General features: G+C 42.5%; 1 protein-coding gene across 2 annotated transcripts in view; it reads left to right on the forward strand.

The window, feature by feature from the left end:
- Window positions 1-21,745, forward strand: part of arhgap21b (Rho GTPase activating protein 21b) — a 39,586-nt gene extending 17,841 nt beyond the window's left edge. Inside the window, exons 8-24 of one of the 2 annotated variants that reach the window (XM_042428392.1) lie at window positions 5,397-6,969; window positions 10,535-10,681; window positions 11,020-11,122; window positions 11,235-11,280; window positions 11,873-11,998; window positions 12,097-12,396; window positions 13,633-13,694; window positions 13,817-13,962; window positions 14,059-14,201; window positions 14,467-14,625; window positions 14,726-14,804; window positions 14,915-14,988; window positions 15,097-15,186; window positions 15,303-15,470; window positions 15,626-15,731; window positions 18,752-18,783; window positions 18,899-21,745. In XM_042428392.1, the coding sequence (XP_042284326.1) occupies window positions 5,397-6,969; window positions 10,535-10,681; window positions 11,020-11,122; window positions 11,235-11,280; window positions 11,873-11,998; window positions 12,097-12,396; window positions 13,633-13,694; window positions 13,817-13,962; window positions 14,059-14,201; window positions 14,467-14,625; window positions 14,726-14,804; window positions 14,915-14,988; window positions 15,097-15,186; window positions 15,303-15,470; window positions 15,626-15,731; window positions 18,752-18,783; window positions 18,899-20,482 (4,938 nt within the window). In that variant the 3' untranslated portion in view covers window positions 20,483-21,745. The remainder of the gene's footprint in view (window positions 1-5,396; window positions 6,970-10,534; window positions 10,682-11,019; window positions 11,123-11,234; window positions 11,281-11,872; window positions 11,999-12,096; window positions 12,397-13,632; window positions 13,695-13,816; window positions 13,963-14,058; window positions 14,202-14,466; window positions 14,626-14,725; window positions 14,805-14,914; window positions 14,989-15,096; window positions 15,187-15,302; window positions 15,471-15,625; window positions 15,732-18,751; window positions 18,784-18,898) is intronic. The other variant, XM_042428393.1, reaches the window with a different exon arrangement.
- The last annotated feature ends 348 nt before the right edge of the window (window positions 21,746-22,093 follow it).

Genomic DNA, 22,093 nt, shown 5'->3' on the forward strand with positions numbered 1-22,093 from the left:
ATGTGGTGCTAAGACACAAATGTTGTCTTTGTAGTTTGGCTACTCTAACATTTTTAGTTGATAAAGTGTAAGTGTGCTGGAGGCACATTAAGCTTTTTTAAATTATCATAATATTCTTTGATTAATGATATAGTTAAATATTAACCTTGTATTAATAAAAGTCAATCTTCAGCACTTAAAATGAACATTAAAATATGTTTTTTTTTGAATAATCCATCACTAATCCACTTTGGCCTCACATGTTCTCTTTGTCTTCCTTCCTTCTAATCTCGCTCTGCCAAAAGATTATTGTGAGAGTTTTAATTGCAGATGCAATTTGCATGTCCCCAAAACCATTTCAAGTGCAGAGGAAAAAAATCCTCATACCCATGTGCACTTTAGAGCTCATCATTAACCTTTTATGCATATTGCAAGCAGCTGTTGGCAGCTGCTATGCATTCTGCACATTCAGGGCAAAGCAAAGGTGCACTCATCTGTTCTATATCTGTAAGTGCTTTGTCAGGATGCTTAGAAACCAAGGGCTTATTGTTATCTGACAGCCTGTTCATGAATTATATAATGAAAGACCATGGCTGTTGCTTTACCTGAAATTTCCCCCTGTGGATTCATTATGGCCAGATTTAATTCTCATAATTAACTTGATAGGTAATTCAGCTCAACTGTTACTCCACCCCTCTTCCCAGTTAGGTCTTTCCTCTGTCTTGCCTCTGTTTTTGCCTCCATACACATTTTTAAAGTCTGCTGTATCTTACACGTGTGTTGTGATGCTACTGGTTACAGTATTACACGTGAAATGTCCAGCAGCCACACAAAAAATAACCAGCAGTGTAGGCAGGCAGACTGATGTCTATTTATAAGAACAAGAGATGCTAGCAGGATGACATTAAACTGTAGGAGGCAGTACACACTGGGTACATCTCAAGTCTCTTAATTGCATCCACATTTCCCTCACTTGGGTCCTTTCCATGGGTACATCTCAAGTCTCTTATTTTATGGCTCCTCGCTCCTTGCCTGAACCGGAAGTTGTTCTTGATGCGCCATTTTGACGAGTGTCCCAAGTCTCACTTTGCTCGGAGGAGCGAGGAGCGAGGAGGGATCTCTGAGGAGCAAGGAAATACAAAAGCAGCCTTCACGGAAGTCTTTTACCGGCAGACAGGCCCCCTTATTGGATATCAGTTATTGATTGGATGCTGCACCTGATCAGACTGATCTGATACATCACTGTAGTTTCATACCGAAGTGGAGACGTATTATAGATTCAATTTAAATGTATCACACCCAAGTTTTATGCTTTACTTGTTTTCTGATTCATCATATAGTTAAAATCTATTAGTTGTCCGTCTGATCAACAAAAGAACCATTAACAACTTTCTTTATATATTAGAAAGATTTTTCTTTTCATGATCTATTATTTCCTCCATTAAACTGTTTCTGGCTGACAGACAGACTCTTCCTGACTTTAATTTTATCCATAATAACAGTTAAACACATTTATATTTTACATCATTTATCGTCATTTCCATTCAGTCAGATGTGAGGCTGAAATTTCCTGAGTGTCGGGTTTGATATGAGTTACATAATTTCCATTTTCCCTGAAACATTTAACCAAATACATATTTTCCAGTGTTCAGAAGAAATGATCATATTCTGGGTAATTGAATAATGAATTCACTATCAGAACTATCAAAAAATACGAATGCAAATAATCAATAAATAGTATAAATGCATTCTGCGAGTAGAAATGGTTCCTGTGCCTCTGAGCAGGACACAGTATAAATGCAGAATGCAGGTTTTTATTTAGGTGTTTGTTAAACAGGTAACAGGCTGCAGAGAGAAAACAGCTGCTCTAGCGGTGATAACTGTGAACCTTTATTAGTATTAACACAGTGCACATGTGTACAGACACAAACTCCATCAGAAGTTTCTACAGCTGTTAAAGCCGACTTACAGCTGATCCAGCTGTGATCAGCTGTCGCCGTCATCAGAAACGGACGTCGCTTCACGTTACGCTTCAGAGGAGAGGATGTCTCATGTCTCTTAAAATAAATTTCCTCATTTCCTCGCTCCTCGCTTGGTTTCCTTGCGTCTCTCCTTGCATCCACGGTGGGAGGGACTAAGACCCAAGGAAAAGACACAAGTGAGGGAAACGTGGATGCAATTTAAGAGACTTGGGATGCACCCCTTGTGTCCCTCCCACCAAGGATGCATGAAGCATCACATGAAGCGACGTCCGTTTCTGATGACAGCGGCAGCTGATCGCAGCTGGGTCACCTGTCAGATGGCTTTAACAGCTGTAGTGACTTTTGATGGAATTTATGTCTGCACATGTGCACGGTCCTAATACTAATAAAGGTGCACAGTTACCACTGCCAGAGCAGCTGTTTTCTCTCTGCAGCCTGTTACCTTTTTAATAAACACCTGCACATGAATAAGAACCTGAATTCTGTATTTATACTGTGTCCTGCTCAGAGGCACATGAACCATTTCTACTGGCAGAATGTGTTTATATTATTTATTAATTATTTGCATCTGTATTTATTGGTATTCTGACTGTGAATTAATTATTTAATAACCCAGAGTATGATCAGGGTGTCTTTTGAACACTGGAAATTATTTATTAGGCTAAATGTTTCAGGGAAAATGGAAATTATGTAACTCATATCAAACCCAAGGCTCAGGAATTTCTAGCCTCACATGTGACTGAATGGAAATTATGACAAATGGTGTAAAACATAAACGTGATTACGAAGTGCTTTTTGCTGACTGACAGACTCTCCCTTACTTTAATTTTATCCATAATAAAAATTAATCGGGGAAATAATAAATCATGAAACGAAAAATCTTACTAATAAATGAGGAAGTTTATTATGATTCTTTTGTTGTTCAGACCTACAATTAACACAGATTTATAACTAGATGGTAAATCAGAAAACAAATAAAATATCAAACTTGAGAGTGATATGCTTGAATTTAATCTGTAATCTGTCTCTACTCAGTGATGTTGTGATGTATCAGGTCATTCTGATCAGCTGCAGCGTCCAGTCAATAACTGATTTCCAATAAGAGGGTGTGTCAGCCAGTAAAAGACTTCCGTGAAGGCTGCTCTCATGTATCCTCGCTCAAGGCTCCTCAGAAATCCTTCTTCGCTCCTCAGAGCAGAAATAAAAGCTTTGAGGTGGCCTTCAAAATGGTGGACCAGAACTATTTCCGGTTCAAGTGAGGATTGAGGAGTGAAGAAATATCAAATAAAAGACTTGAGATGTATCTACTGACTGCTTGGAGACAGGCAGCAGTTGCTTAGCAAAGAGACAGAGTCTAAATTCAGGGAGCAGAAAAGGGAGGGAGCTTTACAGCTTTACGCCAGGAAAGCAGAGGGTATACAGAGCAAGAAAAAAAAGGGAACAGCATGAATGATGAGCAGAAACCAGTGGATAAAATCAGCTGACTGCTCTGTGTTTTAACAGGTTGATGCTAAGGGAAAAGGAGAGAGGAGAGGAGAGGAGAGGAGAGAAGAGTGGGAGGGGGAGCTGTACCATCAGAGCTGAATGTATAATCAGCAGCTGCTGCTTCTGTCATGTGAGCAGTAGAAAAGGGAGGGAGGGAGACATAGACCGGAGGCACCTTGTTCAGTTAGCGTAATATTCTGGCTGAAGATGGATAGAACCATGGAGACTTAACAGCAGCATGAGAGGCAAGCTTCTGCTCCTGCCACCTCACCCAGGACAGGCTGGCACAGTCAGGTCGTAACGTGGCAACCCCTGCTACATCTACGCTTCTTCATCCCTCTGTACTGCTGCTGCAGCTCTAGTATATTTTTAGCATGTCAAGCCCAGGCATTGCTCTGGCTGTTTCACGTTCTCTCCTCTTTGAATCGCCTAGTTTTTACAATGTGTGCATTTTGCTCTGCTGGCAGCTTTTTCTCTTCCACCTTCTGTCTCTTGATTTCTTAACGCTCTCGTTTTCACATGCTGTAACGGCAGCCTTTTTCTCTGGAAACCACTAATCTGGTAAGCAAACAGCAGACTGGGTAGCTACTTGACATTGTCATGTTGTGCTTGCTGTCTCATTTTGCATATGTCATGCATGTCAGCATCATCATTACAGGATGTGGTCTTCAGCTTTTACATTATTGCCGTTTAGTTGTCTGGGTTGACTCTTTAATGGGCAGCTCTGTGCTGGTGATTCAGATGTGTAGACTGTAGAAATGGCCGATGCACTGTGCCTGCAGTACCTGTTAGATTGAGCACTCGAACTGGCTTCCAGCTGGCATCTCAGTGAAGCCTCGCCCCTTCATCCTCCATGCCAGATGTCATTAGTATGATAAAGGCCAGTGACCTCTGAACTCTCAAGTATATTTATGCTTACAAAGGGAGGAACAGAGCCTGGCACTGATTGCTGTGGCAACACACAGCATTATATAAGATTGTCATTTAACACCAGGTAGCTGGATCAAAGTACACATACCTTTTACACGTCTCTTTGCTTGTTGCATGTACAGCATGTTATGAATAAAGCAGGTAAAGGTTATTTGTCCACCAGGCCATAGTTTAAAAAGTGAAAGAGTCCCTCACTTTAATTTTCTATTCATTGAAAAGGTTTTTAATAGTATCCACAATGAAATAGTATAGGCTTCCGAACCTTGGAGGATAATCAGGCAGGCTAAATATAGCACTCTCACAATGAGGGATGGGGACCTCCTGTCTGTCTGAAGTTGCAGTCTGTCAGTCTGAGGTGGGTAAATGGAGAAACTGGTTACCTGTCGATATTTATGTGCGTATATTTATTTATATATTATCACATTTGTCCAAATGTGTTGAGTGTTAGAGCTTGATTGCCTTTTCTAACCTCTATATTGATTGTTAAACAATCTTGGCTGAAAATGTCACAGTACACTATTGAATCTAGCTCAAATAAACATTTTTACTGTTTGGTGTTTGCAGTCGTGGTAGCTGTTCATTTCATTCGTACATTTTTTTCCCCCTTCATATTGATAATATCACTTGTGGAGTAATGGCAAACCATAGTTGTCTTGAGAAGATATGCAGGAATTTTACAGAAATTCTGTACTATTTATAAAAAATAAAAATAAATCTTGTCTGAAACACCATCATAACATAGTAATGTACTATGATCTGTCTTTGTGCCTGATATTAACATTACCATGAGAATTCTAAATAAGGAGCAGATGAAGACCACTGACACTCCTGCACTGCCAACGCCTCCGCTCACTCGTACTGCAACATGCACTGCCCACACACATGCATCCAGTAGCATTTGTAATATCACGCTTGACATCTCTGTAAGCATCTAGTAGCACACTGTGGAATATTACACACACTTGTAAATGCAGCTTGTCCTATATCCATTGTAACAGTGCTTTGTTGCCTTGTCCCTAGGCCTACTCCCAGGATGCCTACCTCCGTGGCCACAGCAGCTACAGTGGAAATGCCTGTCACATTCCTGATCCACCCACTGTATGCTACCCCAGAGTAGACTGTAAGCCTACGGGCATGGCCCAGGCAACAGATTCAGTGGGGCAGGTTTGCCGAGGGCCAGCAGCACCTCCGGACCATGGGTACCGCAAGGAGATCACCGTGCCCCCATCCCCTCCTCCTCAGTCATATCCAAAAAGCCAGATGGCAGTGTGCATGCGCAATGACAGTGTGAGGACTGTGGTGGTTCCTCCTGATTCGGCCCACATGGGGCGCATGGGTCCAACACATAGAATAGATTACATGGACCCCGCCTTTGTCAGGGGGAGGCCTGGGTCATTGGCCCAGTATCCTCATCCTCGAAAGGCTGACGTCTATCCCGGTGGTCCAGGAATGGTTCCATTTGGAGCTCCCGCACCTCACTTCCCATCCAACCATCAAAATATTGATTGGCGTACTTACCAAACGTACAGGGAGTACATTGACAACAAAGGAATCCATTCCCATGGTAGTCGGACTATCCAGGAGAGGCTGGATAATCTGCGAGCTGCCAGTCAAAACACCTTTGGAGCTGCTCATCACATTCCCCGGGGAAACTGGGGACCTAAGGGGATACGGCGGAGGAGTACCTCCCATGAACGGTCTTACCAAGGACCTCTACCCCACTTTCAGATTGCCCCACGCAGTGCCTCACAGGACCGCATAAGTGGTTCAGAGAGGATGAGCCAAGCCAGAAACTGGCCACCTCGCAGTGTGTCTCAAGATGGCCTTATGCACAAAGCCCGGTCACACTCCACAGACTATGTTGACCCTGCAGAGCTGTCTCGGCCCATCGAGAGGAGAGGAGGATATGGAAGGGCAGACCAAGGTACGAGACCCAGCAGACAGTCTAACCCCAGACACGCCATGGTCTACAGGCCTTCTGTTGGATACAGCAGTGGCATGAGGGGGCCACCCAATTCTTCTCTCTACACTAAAGGACCAGATTCTCTTCAGACTCGCTCCTCACCCATGCTCGCAGACAGAGCCCCACATTTTGGAAAGAGCACAAGTGCTGAACATTCTCTTGCTGACCAAAGAGCTTTAGTCAAAGTTAACCACACAGGCCACACTACCCAACAAGGTCTGGGCAGGATGCGAGCTGAAACCATACAGGCTGTTGAGGCGGGCAGAGACGCAGCCTTGGTGGGACACAGGTCCTCTTCATGCTCTACCCCAAAACAGATGCCTAAGAGACCTATCATCCTCAAACCACCCCATCCAGATTCTCAGAGCCAGGTGAATGGACGGAGCCCTACGGAGACCGGGGTCGTTCTAAGGGAGAAACCCCCCTCTGGCAAGAACCCCAGCCCTCTGCGGCACCCCTCCTATATCCTGGCTGTAAACGACGACGGACCAGATTCCACAGCAGATGTGGTGGCATGCTGGCTTCCCAACGATGCACGTCGAGAGATACACATACGCCGCCTTGGGGAACAACATCACACTTCCTGCTCCAGCAACCTGGATGAGTCTCTGGACTCCATTCCATTCATCGGTAAGAGAAAAATCAGTTGTAAGCCTTTTCGAACAGGGTTGTCATGGCAACGGCAGCAGCCAGTAGTAACATGAGGCAGATCAGCAAAGCTGATAGTCACAGGGCTTCCACCATAGATGGTAATAGGAATCAGTTTGAAATGGATGGAAAACTGTTGTCTGTAGTGCCTGTAGACTAACAGACCACCATGGTTTCATTGCTCATCTGATGCAGTGTATTATTATTTTCTTGTGTATAGATATATATAGTGCTGGGGAGATGTTCACAAATAAATTAATCTTCCTGGGAAGATGTTATTAATCAGGTTTTGTGGCATTCAGAGAGGGTTTGTGGGATGTTCGGCTTAACTGGGGCGGAGTGAAGGATGGCTTAAGCCTTTTGGAATATATTGTATTCCTCCTCTTGATACATTGTTTTCTTGGATGCTGTCTTTCCAGAATGGATTGCCTTATGGTTTAGTAGTCACATAATGCGTTTTGTCATCTCAAAAAACTGTCTAACCATGCACATATGAAGTGTTTTCAGGCCCTAGAATAGCAGTTACCAAAATATTTTAACTCATACATTTTAAAAGGTTACATAATGTTTTGCTTTTAGCTGCTTTATATTCAATTTTGGAAATGACACTGTACAGCGTAGACTGAATTTCATAGCCAAGATTTTCAGTGTATTTAGTCCTGTTGTAGAGAATCTGCTGTAATCAGTTCAGCAGTGAGAAAATATTCATAATTAATAGGAACTCAGTCTGTTTATTGGTGTGCCTTGATGAGAACATTGCTGTAGTTACATTGCCAGAGGCAACACTGACTATGCACATGAAAGACCTTTTAGATTTGGCACCCTCTTAAATGTTACTTGAAATCTACAGTCAGATTGAAAATGTATCAAACATGTTTTGTTTAGATATCTCTTTTTATTGTCTATCCCCCTGTTTGTCTCTCTTTCTGTCCATCTGTCTCTCTTTATATATTTATTATGTATATTTGTGTGCGTGTCTATCCATCTGTCTGTTTTTGCCTTTTTATGATACCACATAATGACAAGTAAAATTGAGAAGTAATGGCTGTTAGAGAGATATCATGTTATTCACAGTTCATTTTTGCTCTATTTGATATAGGTTTAAGTGTCAGTTCTGTATGATTAAGCTGTTCATTTAGAGAAATGGTCAGTCAGTCCCTGAGAGCGAAAAGAAGCTGGAGACAAATTTTCTAAGTTGAAAGACCCAATTCAGCACATTGTTTGTGGCTCTAACTTAGTAAAGTGTGTCTGGTGGCTGATCTGCTTATGTTTTGGAAGGACATAAGGAAATATGCTGTACTCTGCAGGTAGACTGCATATAGGAACTAGGTCGCAGGCAGCAACAGCAGTGGAAAATTTTAGGTTGACCCATGGGAGATGAGTTAGTTTCAGAGTTGAATTTGGGTCTTTTTGAAGCATGTCTAGCATACATTTCAGAATTTACAAAATCTCAAAAGATAAACCCACAGAGGCCTGTTTACCTGTTCTAGTTTTAGACATCTTAATAATGCTCAGTATAAATGTATGAAAACCTTTATTACCCCTAGGGGTATTTGCTATCCTTAAAGTATTTAAAAACGTAATAAACATGTAGAACACAAACACATTAGCTATTGACATATTAAATGTCCATCAGCTATATAACGTTCCTCTAATGGCATAAGTGCACTGCTTAATCCATGAAGTGCAAGTATTGATTTTCTAAGTTAAAGCAGCAGAATACTCCCATTTGACAGATGAGTAAGAGATGAAGAAGAGGTTATGCTTTTTATGTCCATCATGGCCATACTGAAGATATAGCGTATCTTTTAATATTTTAATCACTTAAATTATTTAATACAGGGCTATATGATGTTAACGCTTACGGCCTTTATTTTTCTTGTCAAGTGTTTTTTGTTGTGGAGGCCTGTGCATGTTGAGGCTGGAGGAACGCCTTCAGTCGTGGGGTAGTGCAAGTGAGAGTAAATGTATCTGTAGGCTAAAGCTTGTCAGAATTCATTTTGTCAGTTGTTGAGCATTTTAAGTTTGCTTATGATCCTTATCTTAATTCTAGGTGTTTGGCCCTCTCTCTAAACATGTTTGATTAAAGATCGGGGTCTTGAATCTCGGGAGCAAGTGTTGTGGTCCATGCAATGTGGGTTGTTGAGTAGGCCTGACAGGCCAGATGCACACAAAGCAGGCAGTGACAGTGATAATGCAGCAACACCATCCTTCTGGGACTGGTGCCCTGGCTCAGGAGAACAGTGTCCTGATTGACCAGACTGCTGGGCCGCCATCAATGGCCTGTTTGAAAGGTCACCGGTCCACATGTGAGATTAGCCTTTGCTCGCATTGCCCAGATCATCATTTTATTTAAGTAGCCCACAGACACTTCTTGTATCTTTTCTTTAGATGGCAAGAGCCTCTGTTCTTCTCACTTATTTTGCTGCATACACAGGGTACAGTATTCCCTGCTTGTTGTTTAGAATAAATTTATGAGAATTCACATTTGACCTCATGGCCGCATAGGCTTATTTTAGTTTGTGGTCTTCATTGCTTCATTGGAAGATGTGTCTAATGAATAGCATCTTTTGTAATATGAACTTCTTGAAAACTTTTTCAGTAGCTATTTATAAGACCCATTTGGGGGAAATGTACTGATCCATCATAGTCAGTGAGAATGATCGTTTTTGATGTAGTTTATTATGGGAAAGATGGTGAGCATGTCCTGACCACTTTGGTTATGGTGCTGGTGAGAGTTTGGACTCAGCTTTACTAAGCTGGCTTGAGTAGGGTTTGTTTGGACTGTGAGAGTTAGACCTGCACCTGAAGTTGCCGGACATGTTTCAATGTATTTGTCTCTTATACAAAAGTGCACCCACTGCATGTGCAAGTTTTAATTCTTTTGGGTTTGTTATGGACTTGGATTTATGCTGAATGGAGCAGAAGAGAATGATCATGTGATTTTTTTCGAGAGAGTAGATAAAGAATAAAGACAGGGGTTGTTACTACTAAATGTTTAACAGTGATGGACAGAATTTTACTGTAGTTCCCTTTTAACAGGCCTTCTTGTGTAGATGGTGACATCCTTTTTCCTTTGCCCCGTTTCAAAGTTGGGTACATGCTGGAACTAGGACAGTTGCTTTTAAATTTAGCTCCAAAAGCCCCTCGGCTGCAGAGAGCAGCTTTGTACTCTGAGCTGTTTCAGGCTTGAAGTGCCTGGAGTGGGCAGTACTCATGAGTCAAGAACTTCCTTCTCTCTCAAAAAAACCTGTCAGAAGATGATCTGTTCCCACTCTCAGCTGTGTTGTGGCATGTTAGCGATGGGAGTCACAGAAGGACTGTTTTTAATTTTGCCTGAATCCCACAAATGATTGTTATTGAATTTGTTTTTGTTTTAAAGATGTCCCAAGAAATAGGGAATATAAATATTGTATTGCGTCAGTTAATGAAACAACATGCACATAACGCACCTGCCTAAATATTCACATGTGTAATATAGTTACATATTTAAAAGAAGCTGTATTTGAACTCTGTGCTCACACTGAACGTATTATTGTCATCATAGATGAGCCAGTCAGCCCCAGTGTCGACCGGGAAGCAGCTCCTATTCCACCTTCTGCTGTGATATCTGTTGCACCATCGATAACTACAGGTCCCTCCAGTCCAGGCTCACCATGCCCTCCCATTCGTCGACAGCTGTCACATGACCAAGGTAAACGGCATTGGGTTCGTTGGGTTATGGTTATGTCAGTCAAGGCTTGGCTGTCTAAAATTCCTTTGGAAAGAACATAGTACTTTTTGGGTTGTATTATTGAACAGAAATGTCTGATAATGACGTAAACTACTCCACACTTACCAGAATCGTCACTGATTCATTTTATTTAAATCATATCAAAAATTGAATAATTTTAGCTCTAGTGCCTCACATTTTCATTTGGTATTTAGTTACTCTTTAAAATCATCTGTCACCGGACGCCTACCTTCTTGTGCTCAGTTAATACAGGTGAATCATCATCATCATCATCATATTTTGTCAAACACTTTTTTTAGAGTCCCTAAGAAGTGCTTTGCTGGAGTCTGAAACAGCCAGCAAAACAGAGCGGTCCAAATCCTACGATGAAGGTCTGGATAACTACCAGGAGGAGGGAAGAGGGTAAGTGCAGACTGTTAATAGGTCATTGCTTTTGTTTTTTCTTATTTGTGTTTGCTTATGGATCAGTCTGACCTTCTGCTCTTTCTTCTTTCTCTTTTTCTTTATTTTCTAGACGTTCTTCCAGTAAGCATATGCCAAGTCTCAGGGGGCTGAGAAAGGTGAGTAACTATTGGATTAATCACAACACGCCACCAGGCATCCTATGATATTAGTCCTTTATTTTGGGACAGTGTGGCCCAGTACACACTCTCAAAAAAGTTGTAAATTGAAATATTTGTCCATACTTTATGAAAAGTCTGTAGTTTTTTCCTAAACTTATAGACCCAATCACTCTACCAGAAAGAGAAATGAGGTCCAGTACTGTTTTTAGCATGACTGAGGAAGTAAACTATTACATTATAGATGAAAAACTCCAGCAGCAGGCTGGACACTGGCACTGCCAGAGACACATTTTTATAACGCATGTTAACTTAAAAAGAGTAAATAAGGGCAAAATATGGAACTCATCTTATCAGTTATAGTCAGACCGGCTTTGATGCTCCATCAATGTTGTTGGCATCCTTGGGAAGTGATTTGAGACACTAATGTCTCAGATATTGGGTTATAGTCATTGGGGCATAGGTTTGATTCCACCTGGAAATCTATGTTGCATGTCATCTCCTTCTCTCACTCTCCCCATGTTTCCTGTCATTCTGCTGTCAGTTATCTAATAAAGGAAATAAATGGCATGTCATGTCTTCACACTTGCAGGCTCTGGATGGTCATAAATCTTCTGTGGATTCTGGATCTCGAAGGGACTCCTCTTCAGATATCTTTGCTGATTCGTCCAAAGAGGGCTTCCTTAACTTTAGGCAACTTAGTACAGATAAAAATAAGGTATGCCTGTAAACTCATGTTTATAGTGAACAGTGATAAATATTATATGTGTCAACGTGTAAATAAGTTCTGTGTTTCTTCTCTGTCTGCCTCTGCAGCGTGTTGGTGGAGGAATGAGATCATGGAAGCAGATGTATGTAGTGTTACAAGGTCACACCCTGACCTTCTACAGAGACAGAAAAGATGCGCTGTCTCATGCTTCATCGCAGTCTGATGAGGACCCCCTGCGAATCAGCATCAAGGCCTGTCTGATTGACATATCCTACAGCGATACAAGACGCAAGAATGTGCTGCGACTAACCACCTCGGATTGTGAGTACTTGTTCCAGGCAGAAGGGAGGGACGACATGCTGACCTGGATCAAAGTCATTCAGGAAAACAGTAACCTTGATGAAGAGGTGAGTTTTGGAAAGATTTAGGTAGTGTCATTAACTGCACCATCAAGTTAAGAAGAATGCCACTTGACAAGTTAGATGTGATTCACACATTTGTCAGACATCGGAAAGTACCAAAATGACATTGACAGTGCGTGTTGCAGTCGTCTTTCTATCCAGTCAAATTTCATCAGGTCAAGTGCATAGCACTGGTGATCAGTTGCTGAGGAACAACAAAAAAGTTTAGACCAGACTGCACCATAATTTTAAAAGATTTTACAGGCACACCCATCAGGTTAAGCATCAGCAACAAATTCTACCAAAGTCCTCCTTGGAATGAAATAGAAGTGTTGGTAGGATAGAGAAGATTAGAACCTTTTAGTTATTAAATGAATAACAAAGGCTGAAATAAGGTTTCACAGGAAACTAGTTTTACCTGGGCAGAAAAAAAACAAAACAGGTGGCATTTCTCAGGGTGTGAGGGGAAATTTCCATTTCAAACTGAGAACCAATCAGTAAATTGCCTTTAAGCAAGACCTTGTTCACTGATATCTCCTGGCAATGATTCATTTCAGTATCCGGCAGCACGATTAGGTGGGGTCACATATTGTAGTGACACTGCGCAGTTACAGTTTCCACTGACCAGAAACATTATTATTCAATCAGGCAGTAGAATATTTGAAGTGAACCATACAGTGTTTTCTGTATGCTTGTAATATTTTTATGCTTTTAAATCATATTGTGCTAACATCTAATAAGACTGTACGCTGGTTAACATGAGACCTTTTAAGATGTTCTTGTAGTCATGCTTTGAGTTTTTAGGCTATACAGGCAGACTTCACATTTTTGGACATAATGGTGAAGTTGATTCTGTTCTACATTCTCTATTTGGTTCAAAACATCGTTGGTCCATGAAGCAAACTGGAGTCATTTGTTCAGTTATTTGCCTGTCTGCAGTTTGCCTCCAGTGTTTCATCTTCAGTTTGTTAGTCAAATGACTGACTACTTCCTGATTGCCACATAGTAAAACTTTTAGATTTGCAGTTGTTGTTATGACATTTTAGTGATTTGCATTTATGTATCACTGACTTTGAACACCTTGTTACAAAATGACTTTGTTGGATTTACAAGAAATATCAAGTAACTAACAATTGTTCAATCATATTAGAGATACACATCTAAATAAAACTCCACCTGGCAAAAGATGAGTGTGCTTAGTGTGCTTATACTGTCCTTACTGTATTTTTGCTGTCATTTCAGAATGCTGCTGTAACAAGTCAGGACTTGATCAGTCGAAAGATCAAAGAGTACAACATGATGAGGTATGAAGCGCTCTATATTGCCCCCTGGGGCTCATCCACAGTACTCAGCCACGTATCTATTCATTTTAACTATATATCAACCTAATTTATTTCTTGCTTCTAAAACTTTTCATTTGGATCAGTGCACCCAGCAGCAGGTCTGAACCATCCCCCAAAACCTCCCGACAATCCCTCAGCATCAAACAAGCCCTCCTGGGAAGTAAAACAGACGGCAAGATCCACAGCCCTCATTCACCCAAAACAGGAGAGGAGCGGAGGGCGCTGAAAGGTAAGAACAACATTTCAAAACTGTGGTACGATATCACTTATTTTAAAAACATTAGATTGCTTATTTATGTATTTATGCCTGTGTGTACCATGTCAGATGACTCCAGTCCACCAAGGGACAGAGCTGCTTGGAAAATTGGAATTGCAGGGATCATGAGGAAGCCCTTTGAAAAAAAGACTCCAGCTGGTGTCACATTTGGGGTGCGACTTGATGACTGCCCACCCGCACAGACTAACAGAGTAAGTCTCAATCTCTCCTGGTGTTTTAAGAGAACAGACTGTGTAGTTAAACATTCAGAGGATGTGAGTAGCATCTTGCTTCCATACACATAAAATATTGATTTTGCTTCAACTTGTCAGCCATGATGGCCACTAATTCGTGCTAGAGTAACTCAAACTGCTGTGCTTATTCACACAGTGTGTAGGTAGGTCTGTGTTCAATTTTCAGATATAACATAATCAATGATTTGTCGTATCTAATGTTTTTCTGCTGTATGTTGTACAGTTTGTCCCTCTGATTGTGGAGGTGTGCTGTAAGGTGGTGGAGGAAAGAGGTCTTGAGTACACAGGGATCTACAGGGTCCCTGGGAACAATGCTGCCATCTCCAGCATGCAGGAGGAGCTCAACAGCAAAGGCATGACTGACATCGACATCCAGGAAGACGTGAGTGACTCACACACAAGTTGATTTCTTTAGAGAGATTCATTTTTACTTTAAGGATTTCTTTAACATAATGCTGTCTTGATCTTTTTCTTCTCTGCAGAAATGGCGGGACCTTAATGTCATCAGTAGTTTACTAAAGTCCTTTTTCCGAAAACTTCCAGAACCTCTGTTTACAAACGGTAAGATCTTGTAAATGCACTGAAGGTCCAAACAGAAACTGGAGTGAAGTTTCTATGTGAATCTTCTTTTGTCCCATTCTAAGTTGAAGGTTTTGTTTTCTGTTCAACAGAAAAGTACGGTGACTTTATTGAAGCCAACAGAACAGAAGACTCCGTTGAGAGACTAAAGGAGCTTAAGAGGCTGGTGAGTGAACATCTTTGCACCGTTTTCTCAAATCTTAAAGAGAAGTATGTGAATAGTATTCAAGTACTGTAATGCTGAAACTGTCCCTTTTGTTGTCAATTTTTGCAGATCCATGAATTACCTGATCATCACTTTGAAACTCTGAAATTCCTTTGTGCTCACCTCAAGAGGGTTTCTGAAAACTGTGAAAAGAACAAGGTAGGACATCTAACAGGATCTGTCAGTGTTAATGTCATTAGGTCGAACCTTCCAATCCACTTTCCCTTTAAGGATTCATCAAATAAATCGGATTTGTCTTAACTCTACCTGTTTAGATGGAGCCTCGTAACCTGGCGATTGTGTTTGGGCCAACGCTGGTGAGAACTTCCGAGGACAACATGACCAACATGGTCAATCACATGCCGGACCAGTGCAAGATAGTTGAGAACCTAATCCAACAATATGACTGGTTCTTCACCGACGACGGTGATGAGGATCCTGTTGTATGTGACACTTTTTTTTTTTTGACTTTTGAAAGCTTCCCTTTTGTGTCGCTGTGGTTGTTTCCCTACATTAGCTGTGTTCACTCACTTATCATCTACCTACTCTCTCCCCTCTTCTCTTCCAATCATGTTTTTCCTCCCATGCGTGGCTCCAGACCACAGCTGAGCAGGAAAGCACGGTGCAGTCTCAGCCTGTGCCCAATATCGACCACCTGCTCTCCAACATTGGACGGACCGCAGCCTCGCCGGGCGAAGTCTCAGGTAACTCACCGGGATTTCTCTCTCAGGGACTCGGCAATCAAGCATCACCACAGCAAATATTTTACCATGGCAGCAATATTATATTTCATTACTATTATTGCATTAGATTTAAGTGTAAAAGATATGTGCTATAGACTTATTTTAAGATTAAAGCAAGCAGTGTCTCAGCTGTTAATGTTAAGACGAAGAACATCATGCCTATTTTCCATAATTTTAAATGCTTTGAGCTAAAACAAGTCTACTAATTTTATGTTTCCGTTAATGCAAGCTTTTTCAGTAATTTTTCAATGACTACATTTTGTGGATCGACCATTGGAAAATTGTTGAAAAATATCTTGCAGTATGCCAAGCCTTTTTTAAAATTTATTTATTTATTTTTGGATTAAAGTCTGTTTTGTTTTGCTGTTGATGTTTTTTTGCCCAAAGAGATAAAAATTGTCCTCAAGTTTTATTTTTGTTCATTTCTTTGCCTTACTCTTTATTTTCTCTTGCTCAAGTCCATTTTATTTCACTCCCTGTGCTTTACCTGTGTTGAGACGACGACTCCTTTTCTTTCAGTTCTTTTCTTCCCCTCCTCCTCGTCTCACATAATCCCGGCATGTTCTTTCCCAAAGAAAATCTAACGAACAAAAAGAAACAATGGAAGTTTTAACCCTTCTGACCTCTGCCCTTCTGTGTGTAGTGTGTTGTTTTTCTCCCTTATCCCTGTCCAGCACTCACACATTACCTAATCTTGACACAGGCCAAGTGGGCGGCGTCTATCACTCGATGATGTCACTGATGGACTCTGTTTTGTCAGTGATGGACAGCTGGGACTGTAGGAAGAAGGACGAGTGTTGTGCCCAGTGTAGCTGCCTAGTCTGCAGAAACCCGCAGCTCTTTTAAATTTGGGCGAAAGGAGGAAAAAAGATAAAAAAGAAAGAAAGAGAAGTCGATGTTTGTCATTTTTCCTGTGGTGTGCACGTCTCATATTTAAACCAATACCCTAAATTGAGGGGATACAGAGCGATGCTGCTGTACTTTCTCTGAAAGCCCTTCTGCTGTCTCTTGTTGTCTCTTAAGCTGATCGCAAGGACAAGTAGCATGGTACGGTCAACCTCAGGTTCTCTCCCGGTCATGTGGCATAACCTGTCATGATGTCTGAGGGTGGGGTCGTAGTGGTGGGACTGAGCTGGATGTTCCCCAGCACACATTCGTTTACACACAAACAAACCCACACATACAACCACGTCCCAGATCGATAAGCACTGTATGTAGGTACTTTTGTATTTAAATAGCAGTGGATGGGACTCCAAGCAGGTAGATGTAGCGGTATTTGCCGCGACAGGTAGTTTTTTTTTGGTTCAGGTGCCTCCTTTTGTGTTTTTTGATTTGTTTTTTGTTGTCTGTGATGTCCCAATTTCAAAATCTTTGTCTTTATTCAACATTAAAAACATCACATTGTCAACTACAGACAAACACTGCCACATACTCCCTCATCACCTACTGTTACATACTGTAAAACACCCACATTAATCACTAACATGTCCCTCACGCTGTCTCCCTACCAGAACCTTGCTACATACACAGATACACACAGTTTGAACCAAAATTAGATAATTAATAGCCCATTTCCACCACAGGAACTTCATCAGGAACTCAGGAACCATTTCAGGAACCTTACCTGTCTATATTTAGTTGTTCTGACATAGTTTTGGTGCCTAAAAAAGTCCCTGCTTTTTTGACTCTTTCTGGGGACCCTGGAACTACTGAAGCAAAATTTCTGGTGCTGAATGTCGCTAGTTGATCACCCCTGTCGCTCGTACAATTAACATACAACAATATTAGGACAAGAGTAGGACATTTCTTCTGATGTTTGATGTAAAAAGAAAAAAAAAGAGTAATATTGTCTCGAAAGAAGAGACGAAGGCTGAAAGCACAAGTGACTGAACAAGAGCATGGTTATGCTGTAAATCAGAAATGTATAACCATAAAATATTTAGTAGATTTTCTACTTTGGAGACCGGTGCTCTGTAGTTTTCAGTCTCCATCCACCACTGCAGGTCTCCTTTGAATCCATTCGTTACCTCCATTTTAAATATCAGCGCCAAAGTAAATTACTTTGTTTTTTCCTCGTGTCTGAAAATACATCTCAAACACTGCTGTAGTTTTTTAATCCATCAGTCTAATTTGTCTCATCTATATGGTTATACAGATTCAGTGGAAATGTAGACAGGAGTGCTTAAAGGAGACTTTTAGTAACTGAATTTACTTCCTGTTGCTCCAATGTTCCTGGAACCATTTGGTGGGAAAGGACTATTAGTCTGCTTATCTTTGTTAGCTGCAGTTTGCGTGTTTTCTCCTTTTGAAGCGTGAGATAAGAAAGTTTTGTGAACTCTTTGTTTTGCCTTTTATGTTGTTGGGAATGACAGGCTACATGTTAAAGGGCACCACGGGAGTTAATCTAGCTTGGAGTAAGAGCAATCTTTCCGTTATACGAAGGCTTGCCTGCGCCAGCTGTATCGACCACGACACACACTCACTGATCTGTTCAGCTCAGGCCCCTTAAGTCAGAGCGAGCTCATCACTCCCTCTCCTCTGTGATGTCTTTGAGTTGGGAAAGAATGCCTACAGCTGGTTGGTGGCTACATGTGATGCTCCGTGACTGGCGTGTTTGTCCGTGATGTGCCGTCGTTCCATCGTTACATGAGCATGAGCTGCTTTTTATGTCTTGGTTTACTGCCGGGTTTTCACTTCCTTTCCTCTCATCCCTCATCTCAGGCCTCCTCTGCCGCTTTCTCGTTTCCATATACTGCTTAATGTGGTTACTCGTCGTCCTCCTCCTGTCTCTCTTATTCTGAGCTGAAACTGCGTCATCTGCATTCATCCAGCTGCTCTCATTGTACTCATTGTGTCTGTCAGTTTCACCCTGAGCCAAACGTTCAAGCTGCCTTTTCTCTCTCTTTATCTTGTTGACTGTTTTCTGAAAGTCAGAGGTGGCAGACGGTTGGTTACTAATGATTCTCTTCTCTTTAATACAGATTCAGCATGTAGTGACTCCTCCAAATCAAAGGTAATGTTCTCCTCTTGTTTCGTTTTCTTTCTCACAAAGCCTTCATTCCTCTGTTTTTGCCGTTTTAACGGTCTCACATCAATTAGTCCATAACGCTGCTTTGGTTCTGTATCAGCAGGGCTTGTGGGGGTCAGGGAAGGATCAGTGTAGCAAAGAGATGCTGCGCTCCTCCTTCTTCGTCAGCCGCAAACGCAAGAAGCCCAAGGACAAAGTTCCTCCCAGCAGTTCAGATGACGACCTGGACACTGTGTTCCCCAAGAAGGAGCTCCCAGAGGAGAGCCAGCAGCAGCCTCTGTGGTCCCCAGGCAGCCGGACCGAGGAGGAGGGGGAGACGGATGAAACCAGTGAGAAAGAGAAGCACAGGAACAGCTCAGAGGAACAGCTCAACAAAACCAACGGGAAAGAGTCTCTCTCTAGCAGCCTGACGTCGCAGCCCTCTCCCTCCCCGCCTCCCCAGCACCTTTCCTCCACCCTTCAAACTGGCTCCCCGTACGCCTCACCCTCCCACTCCCCGAGCCTCAGCTACCGCATGCCAATGACTCACCAGTCCTCCCTATCAGACCCACCCTCCAACTATGACGATACGGTGTCTGACCTCGGTACGATGAACAGCACCAGCTCTCAGGCTTCGGTGCCCAGAATGAGGCGTGGCAGGATGTTGGCTCTGGGACCAGAAGCGGGACCCAGCGGGCTGGGAGCAGAGGTTTGCTCCATCACCTCTGACTACTCCACCACATCATCCATGACGTTCCTGACTGGAGCTGAGCTAAGCACCCTCAGTCCTGAAGTGCAGTCTGTGGCTGAGAGCAGGGGTGGAGATGATGCGGATGACGAGCGCAGTGAGCTCATCAGCGAGGGAAGGCCGATGGAGACGGACAGTGAGAGTGATCTGTCGGTGTTTACTGTCGGGAACGCCAGAGCAGCTGAGCAACGAGAACTGCAGGAGGCTCCACGACCCCTCCCCTCCCACAGACTAATCGAATGCGACACACTGTCAAGAAAGAAAGCTGCTCAACAGAAAACTGACAGCGAGTCTTCACTGGACGGCGCTCGCAGTGATAAAGATTCCAACAGACTGTCACGTGTTTTGGGGTCAGTCAAGGGTCGTTCCACTGGCAGCCTCAGCTCATCGTCTCGGAGCGAGCTGGATAAGACTGAGCCCGCATGGAAGCTGAAGATCACAGACCGACTGAAGGTGCGTCTGCGAATGTCAGTGGATGACATGTTTGGCGTTGGCAGCCAGAGGAGCCGGTCCCCCGAGGGCCGCAGTAAGAAGAAGAACATCAGACGCAGACACACCATGGGCGGCCAGAGGGACTTTGCCGAGCTGTCTGTTTTGGGAGACTGGCAACAGGTCGGCATCGGTTCAGGCTCTCGGTCGGAGCTGTCAGCTGTGGACCGGCTGAAGCCTAAGTGCAGCTCTCAGGACTTCTCCATTGGGGACTGGATTGCCCGCGAGCGTCACCGCACCAGCAACCCCGAGGTTAGCCTGGACTTCTCTGAACAACAGGGGGGGCTGTGCAGCACAAACACCCAAAACCTCGGAGCCTCGTCCTCCTCTGAACTGCCACATCGTCCAGCTGAGGTGTTGAACGGGGACGTCCCCCAGAGTAAAAATCTGAGCCTTTCAGCCACCGCTCACCCGCATAAACTCACTAGTTCCCAGGTGGTCCATTCGCGCTTCTATCAGTACCTGTGAGAAGTGTTGGAGGTGTGTGACTTTTCGTTCTCTGTCTGTGAGATGTGTACGTACTTGGGAGTCTGTTAGCGTAATGTCTGTCGTGTGACCAATGTTTGTGAATGAGCATGTTGTACAAAAAAAATGTCTGGAGTGTGTCTGTAACTGGTGTGTGCGCCTGTGAAAAGAGAATTACTGCACACAGGGATCGTTGATCTTGCTCGTGTATAAGGCATGGAACAAATGTCGATCATACATTTTCTTTCTTTTTTTTTAATGACAAATGACTTTGGGATGGCCCAGGAGGGGTGATTTCATCCCCTTCTAATACAAATCCCTGTTATGCTGAAGATTGAGAGGACCTGCAACTCATGAAACAATGAGCCTGTGAAGTACAGTACGTGCAAGGAAGTGTGGACATTCGAGTTAAGATTGTTAAAAGGCTTAGCTAAGGCTTTAAGGATGAACTGACTTTTAGGATGAGTAGGAAGTAGTAGAAAAGTACAGAATTTTAGTATTGCAGAGGAACTATTTTTGTGTAAAGAAAGTTACAATGTTCAAAGTCAGTGAGTCTCTCAGTAACCAAATGAAGAATGTACAGACATGCTTGCTGTAATACAGACTAAAAGCTTTAGATGCTTGTGTTTCATTCTAAAGTGTACATATCCCTATTTTTCTGTGTACTTGAATTGTGTTTTTGGTACAGCCTGTGTGTGAGCTGCCTATAAAAGGGGCTTCTCCAAAGGTACAAAGGTGACAAGGAGACACTGGACTTATGCAAATGGAAAAAGAGTTCTTATTCATCCCAGTTACATGGTTTAAAGAGCAGTGAACAACGTCCCTCTGATGCAAATGTTAATGCTGTGTTTTAGTGTTTGTGGTTCAAACATCTGTCAGTGAGTGGCGGTAGATTGCAAAGAGGGAGGGGGGAAAAAAAGTTGGAAGAGAAGAAGAAATTGTGTAATCAAATCAGAAAATCATGTTTCTTCACAATAGGAAGTGCCTCACAATGAAATGTTATGGGTGCCATATATTGTCTTTGTTGAGATACACGAAGATGTTACTGTGAATGACATTTTTATTGTTGACTCTCACAGTCATTCTACAGGTTCTGTAACAAAATGCCGAGCTTCCATTCCTTAGGCATTCCACTCTGGTCTTAACATGTTTTATACTTTTCTCTTTTTTTTCCCTGTTTTTTCATTTTTGATTTTAACAGAACTTGAATTTTAAATATTCCTTGTAAAATAAGTAACTTAATGTACATATAAATGCCATGTTTTAGCTGCTTTACTTTTCATTTCCATCAGATTGCAGGATTAAGTTCAGTATTGTGAGTTGTTGATGATGACGATGATGCTGCTCACGGAGCATGTGTGGATGTTATGGGCAGTTGGATACTTCTCTGTGGAGAGAGAGAGAGTTCCCTGCATGAGGAAACATGTCATTGAGGTGGACCATTTGTACCAATGCTGTGTTCCTCTGATTGAGAGGGGAGTGCACAGACTCCTGAAACACTGGAAATAAATTTTGTCAATGGCAAATGTTGACGTATATTTGTCTTTCACCACATCATAGGAAAGCATCACAGGAGCATGTGGAAGCAAAAAAAGGCTGTATGGATTTGAATCT

This window comes from Thunnus maccoyii, chromosome 12 (assembly GCF_910596095.1).
Source record: "Thunnus maccoyii chromosome 12, fThuMac1.1, whole genome shotgun sequence".
In the NCBI taxonomy this organism is placed as follows: domain Eukaryota; kingdom Metazoa; phylum Chordata; class Actinopteri; order Scombriformes; family Scombridae; genus Thunnus; species Thunnus maccoyii.